At 39.7% G+C, this 7,375-nt stretch overlaps 1 protein-coding gene across 1 annotated transcript in view; it reads left to right on the top strand.

Moving 5' to 3' along the window:
* Nucleotides 1-1,648: 1,648 nt before the first annotated feature.
* The window catches only part of LOC149808391 (solute carrier organic anion transporter family member 4A1-like), a 123,549-nt gene continuing 117,822 nt past the window's right edge, over nucleotides 1,649-7,375 (top strand). Inside the window, exon 1 of the mRNA XM_089976591.1 lies at nucleotides 1,649-1,777. Within this exon, the coding sequence (XP_089832717.1) occupies nucleotides 1,763-1,777 (15 nt within the window). The 5' untranslated portion in view covers nucleotides 1,649-1,762. The remainder of the gene's footprint in view (nucleotides 1,778-7,375) is intronic.

Genomic DNA, 7,375 nt, shown 5'->3' with positions numbered 1-7,375 from the left:
AAGCCGACCAGTCTTAACACTAATGCGGAGCGCGAAGCGAGGCAACTGATATTACCATTTCTATAAGTCTGTGGTATGATTCGTCCGGTGTTTGAACCCAAGACCTCTCGCAGTATTTAAGGAGAGAACGGAGCAATGGCATTTCTTTCCAGCTTTGGGGTCATTTTTATTTCTTGTGTTCCTCTTGCAACATCAAGCCTGCAGGTTTATCTTATGTTGTACTAAAATATTATTTGAGAGGAAAATACATTGCTTGCGCTGCTCAGTGAAAATATAAATTGATAGATTTTTGGACAATAATATTATTCTAGAAGTATTGTGAATTATTCAAAAGTAGGTCTGGACAACGTCATCTTGACTACGTCACAGTTCTTGTCAGACCAGTACATTTCTGGTTCTGAAGTTTATACGGAACTTTCCATTCTTTTAAACTTAAAGAACTTCTTAAGGATTAAATTGGATTCACTTCTTAATACCGTAAATTCCTCTCATTTTCATGTTATAACATTGATAATGTAATTGTTTGTTAAGTTTTACAAAATTTAAAGTTTTTCTTCTTGCTTTTACTTAGTCTATAATCACAGTCATAACACCTCTCTCAACTTGTTTGTATACATTTTCCCCCCAACGTATGGTGTGAATACAGCTACTGGTATTTTAAATCTTCTAACACTGTAATAATATATCCACGTATGATGTAAATGCAATTGCTAATACGTAAAAGATTTTCCTAAATTAAAATGTCCTTTACTAAGCGTGACAAAAGCAGTCTAATTTATTGAGAATAAAGATTTACGTTATGTCAATAGAAATGACAGTCAATAAAAAATACCTTGAAAGTTCAATCGTAACACACTCACAGACACATAGACACGTATGTATGTATATATATATATATATATATATATATATATATATATATATATATACTCAAAGCTACCTAAGCGAGAAAATCATCGAAGCGGAACAAGAGCATTAAGGTGAAAATCCACAGTCGAGATACAATCAGGTGGGTGGGTGTTATCGTAGATGATATTTGTAGAATGATCGCCGTGACCACCGTTGGCCCTTTGACCACCGGAACCATCATGGGTACACAAGGCGGATTTACTGTCGCGGCTATACCGATAGTAACCGGTGAAATTGCTCTTCCACCAAGAAGCAAATTAGTTGTCATTGTCTTAACAATGCCAAATATAAGTTTAGTGGTAATACACGGACTTGTGTTAATCTGGACATGGTCAAACACAAGGTAGTTAGATAGCTCTTCTTCTGTTTTTACCTAAGTGCTGTGTCGATTGAAACATAATTTTGAAAACAACGAGACCAAAGAATCTTCTGCGATCTCTAATAAATGACTTTGTTCCTGGTTTACCTCAGCGGAAGTATTTTTCCACGTTTCTTGTTTTTGTCTTAATGAAAACAGCTGCATTAATTGCTATATTTGTATTAATTTCTTAGATGGATTCTTGTCAGCCTTGTTTTTCTCGGATTGGGTAAGATGTTGACCTCTGTGTGCAGTTCTAAACATCAACCGAATTGAATCCGCTCTGATTTTATGTGATAATTGCACGATAGTTACCATGAGAGCTATTTGAAACTGAATTGTTTACGCATGACTAGGTATACGCTATCCGCGTACACAGTTGTCCTGAAAGGCCGCTGTTTTTCACTTGTAAATTATATGCTGTCTGGTTGGAAATAAGAGGAGAAAAGAGGACACATTCTAATTTGTCTATCTTTTCATTGGACTTTTCGGAAAATGGGCAAGAGCCTGGTAAGTAATATATTGTATTTCTACTAGATATAATGGGTGATATCATAATTTCAGCAACTACTTTACGGCTTTTGCCAGATTATTATGTTGGTAAGTTGCGGTTTTGTGAATTAAACGCCATTTTCCAGCAGTTTGCTTTCTCAGATATCAACATTAGTCGAGCCCGAAACTAAAGCCCACGCGGTCAGTGGTGAGATGTCAGTGATCTGTAGCGAATGCTATAGAATAATCGGTCACTCGGAGACCATGTAAGAATTGTAACACTGTACATGAGGAGCAGTCGTCTTAGTGTCAGTTTGTTTGTGTTTGTTTTTACTACGTTGAACATATTATTGGCTATTTCTTACTGAGGAACTAAATGCCATTCCAAAATATACACCTAGACATCCAACACGCATCGTTTTTTCGCTCCGTTTCATTCTGCTATATTAACATCCCTCCCTCCCCCCCCCCCCTTCTCGCACACACACACCACACACAAACACATACACACACACTAGCAACAATCATCATTTTGTCCTAATGGTCACCTCGGTCTCCCCCCCCCCCCATCTCTCTCTCTCTCTCTCTCTCTCACACACACAAACACACACACACACACACACACAAATGCACGCGCGCACGCACACTCAAACAGAGTTCCCCTCTCGTCTTTTCGGGGTTTCATTATCTGAAGTTTCATACACCAAATGTTTCTTAGAGACTTGTGAAAGCAAGAGGAAATCTGTAAAGAATCACATGCTAGTTTCAATTAAGTTAAATTCAGTATATTTATTGTCGTTCATATTAACAAAGACATATAGAAGACTACATGGAACAAGATAATTGTGAGATACGTTGTTGTTGTTGTTGTGTGGTTTAACGCCATTTTTCAGCACACGATAGGCTATGCATGGCGGCCAGTATTAATGGTGGAGGAAGAACCAGGGAAAACCCCAGGAAGAACCACCGACCCACGAGAAGCTACTGGCAAGCTTTCTCACATATCCACATTAGCCGAATCCTAGACTCGAACCCCCACAGACAGAGGTGAGATGGTAGTGATCCGTAACGGAGAGCGCTTTAGACCACTCGGCCACTCGGGGCCCCCTGTGAGATACGTAAAGTTTAACTTAACAGTACCTGTACTCTCCCTATAAGAAACTTCACTTGACAGCACATAAATAAAATTACAAATATTTTCAATTAAAATATTGTAATATCAAAGTGAATCTTTAACTGATCTACATGAACAAACGTACACAGACACACAGACACACACACACACACACACGTATCTCAGCTGTCATATGGGTTAGATAATTTGTAATTATATCCCTTACTGGGTTGGCAGACAAAGAAACCAATCGCAATTGGTGCCTTGACTCGAGGCCTTGGGTTTGAATCTCAGTAAGGACGAAGGAAAATTCTAGAACATGTATGAGAATTATTTTTTTCCAGTATATAATTTCACTCTATGCTATTACGCATCATTATGCAGGATCCAAGGATAGTAGTTTCCTCTCTCTCTCTCTCTCTCTCTCTCTGTGAGCGCCATTCTATTTATTCATCTCTTTCTCACTATCTATCTATCTATCTATCTATATGTCTATCTATCTCTCTCTCTCTCTATCTATCTATCTATCTATCACTGACTGTCAAGGCTGTTTACTATTTCTGACTTAAATGCATTATATAAATTAATACTCAGAACAAACGATATTCATCCTCACCACCTGCAAAAGAAGGTTAAATCCTTTAATAGATGATTTATATCTTCCGTGTTCAATTTCAAGGCAACTGAAACGGAGTTTTATAAAAGGGGCGATGTATTTCTTCCCTACATAGAAGTCATAGCATTAAAGCAACTTGAGATGAGATGACTGATAACGGATCTCAATCACAATATCCCTTCTTTATTCCCCATGACTGTTCTCCGCTCAACATTTGTTTGCACATGCGCGCAACTGCGATTGGAACGTACGTGAGTCTCGAAGCGAAGATTCCACGAGGTGCCCCAGTATTATAATAATCATGCAGATCGATATACGCTGAAAACTATTTACTCGAGTTTTGGGGCCTAAAATTCAATTAGCTGTGTTTGGGTCGCTAGCTAGCATCACCTGTGCTCGAAAATGTGTTACATGTGGTGTAGGATTAATGTCATGCAATCAGCTTTGCCAATCACGTGGATCTATTAGCGAGTATTATCTTGATATCTGGTAAAAATTTACCAACACGTATGTTGAAAATGTCGTCATAGAAAAACCTATCAGAGCCATTAAGAAAGATAATATATAAAGTCAGTAAAATGATGTCATGGATTGAAGCGATTGCAGTTTCTGATCCTGGGAAAAAAATATAAGCACTACAAAAATTAATGGATCGAAAAATCAGTTCGACTATGATTTATCCATTATATAGGGCTATGCCGAATTTAAATCCATTTAAGCAATCTGCGCAAGAACGTGGAATAAAGATAATGAGAAGTGCTGCGAGGCAGATTCTCTTTGACTATTAGGACTCGCGGATAAAACCGTTCAGCAGCTTGTGAAACAGCAACGCAGATGCATTTCAAGATTCCTAGGCGGGCCGATGTATCACGCGTGTCGTCGCTTATGAACAAGATCGTCGCCGTACCGCAGATACTATTGTCGCTGAGTCTGCCGTGTATACTCGTCAAAGGGTCCAAGTCCGAGAGTTCAAGTGCAGTGGCGTTGGTAATTTCAAAGATTATCAGGCATATATTCCAAACACGAGCCAAGTTTCGACGCCTTTCTCGAACATGCTTCTGGGAATTATATCATACTTCAGCACGCAGGCACCTCGCTTCCCTGGAACAAGGTAAACATTTTTTTTTTCTGTGGACTTTACTATGACATTAGGTTCCAACGACGTAGTTAAAAGCTCACGTGGATACTTTGCCAGTGGCGCCCTTATGGTCTTAAACGTCGGGGAAACTGAAACCTTTAATGATGAAAATGACAAAGGTTTTGTAACAATCCTTGGAAAGTTTGACGATTACACCCGAAAAGTTCTGCTTTGACTCTTTATGTATGTGAGGAGGTTCACGTTTGTGTTTCTCCGTAAGCCTATTCACTGGTCAAATTAAATTTCAACGCAGCATGTATTCCACACCGAGTAATGGTGAACGTGACAAACAATGACAACCCTTGCTTCGCATTGGTGATTTCATCTGCACAACATTCTGCGTGCGATCATACGGACGAGATTCGAAATTACCGACGAAACATGGGTGAATTCGAGTTTGGTAACACATAAATTTCTGCACAGATTACGAACATCAAATTGTTTGAACGGCTCAACCCTGATATTGCGCTAATGTGTTTCTTGGAACAATCGCCTGCTTTTATAAAACTTGTTATGACCATAGATTCATAACACGAGACGGGCAAGAAAACTCAGACGTGATCTATGTGACACACTGATGCTCACACGCGCCTCCAAAGTGATCAGAGACAACTGCAACATGTTAATAGTTAATAACATTGGCGTTGTAGCACATGGCCTTCCAAACAGTCACTGGACACGGTGTGACGTAGACCAGTCGTGGAATGAGTTTCGAAATATTTTCGAGGAGTGTACTAGGAATCCAAATAGTTTCTTTGCATTTGACTTTAGTATTGTCATGCAAGTCTGGACACAAGTGTTTCACGCGAACAACTAAAGCAATATATCAACAACGATCATTATATGCAATCACGAAACCTGCCAGCGACACCATGGTACCACAAACGCTTGCGCCACATCTCAAGCACACGTGCGAAGACACGGAGTAGCTGATGAATGTTGCAAAATCCACAGAAGAAAACGCAGAGACCATCGAACGATTGCCACAGGCGAGTCTACGAAGACATTGGAAACATTGGAAAGAGCGGTGATGTGGTTGCAAAAGACATTCATGCACTCAACCAAGATTTTAGAGGAAATAGGGAAGATTCCACAAACACCATGCAAATACAAGTCGAGGGTGAAAGCACTAACTCAATTGTTCAAAACAGAAAGTCAGCATGTGATCGTGAAGAATCCAGTATATGCCGCCCTTAACATACACCCACCCTAACTGGAAAGACTACATGTTAAATATAACATCGAAGACATATGATGCATATATGGACCGTGAATATCACAAAATGATATTCAGGAAGTTCACTGCAAAGATATTTGCCACGTGGGTTAATTGGAAAAATTTTCGAAGTGTATATGTGTTCGGGACCACCAAAGTTGACAAACAATTGTGGACAGAACATACCTACATCGAGATCTGGCTTGTTCACCTGAATCTGAACTTGGACCATCACGCGATCCTGATCCCGGACGCGGACGTCAATCGTCATACGAAGAATTTCGGGATTTGCCAAAATAACCCAAACCTACGTTGAAGAAATGACCAGGTGACGACAACAAGCTTATGAAATTCGCACGGAGTAAGTACATCCTCCATTTAAACTTCGACTTTCAGAAATTGTCCTAGTGGGAAGAAATTCAACAGAAACAACAATTAAAGGAAAAGATGGTCTTGGTGGACCGTGTGACTACCAAGAATTCGTGGATCGATTGGAATACTAATGTGATCGGTATACTTCTGCAACACTGCGCCAACAGTCTTCAATGAGGCCGTGTTGATGTGTAAGTGGTTGCTTAAGAATATCACAGACCCAGCAAAGTTTCGCTCGTAAATGCACGAACTCTTTGTAGACATCCATGATGTATACAACACCGATAATCAATTCTGATATGGTTTCCATTTGTCGCAAAATCAGTGCTATGATACAGTATGTTGTTGAAAAAGAGACCCTGGAAGATCACGATTAATTTCTCGTCTACGAAACCAGAATTCAACTTGAATATTTCTACGTTAATCACCTCTAGGTAATCTCGCACACTCGAAATCTCAACGCCTTGAGACGAAAAACTTCGTCGAACGATGGTTCAACCTGAAACGCTGCTGAGCGTCCAAAGAACGCGTGAAATTAAATCATTTAATGTTGAGATCTAACGAAATTGTTAGATAAGGAATGGCAAAGACTCAACAACTTTTATGCGTTAACTCTAGAGCACAGTCAGCTATGCCTACTCGATCAATCTACATCATTCGAGGTTGACATCGATGAAAACGGTTCTTGGTTGGCCTGAAGATATTAATGAGATTCCCGCTAAAAGGTGAATCTTAATCTCAAGTTCATTTACACTGCGATGCATTCAGTAGTAGTTACCGTCTGGGTTCATGATGCGGGACTACCTCAAGTACAGCCTCTCAGGGTTACACGTTATTTCACGATGGTTAACCTGGATAGGAACACGTTGAATCTCTGCAACGATACCTCGAAATTACAACTGTACATTAGAGATTGACCTGATATTAAATGTAATGACAGTCGTACTTGTGTGATACACATGCGTGTAATCAACACGACAAAAAACCCGTTTAGGTGACATATTATGGAAATGGCCTCAGCGGTGTTGTCCAGGGGAGATCCACAGGTGACTATTCCTCGTCGTCCCAACATGCACTAATTACTTAACAAGTTTCAGTGTGAGTCATTGATTGTGGAAGCGGAATTTCTGGAAGAAAATGTTGCCTACCGCTGTTTTATT

This window comes from Sinohyriopsis cumingii, chromosome 1, assembly GCF_028554795.1.
Source record: "Sinohyriopsis cumingii isolate HCF-2022 chromosome 1, ASM2855479v2, whole genome shotgun sequence".
Lineage (NCBI taxonomy): Eukaryota > Metazoa > Mollusca > Bivalvia > Unionida > Unionidae > Sinohyriopsis > Sinohyriopsis cumingii.
Note: the sequence above shows the minus strand (reverse complement) of the source record. Positions and strands in the feature narration are given on the sequence as shown.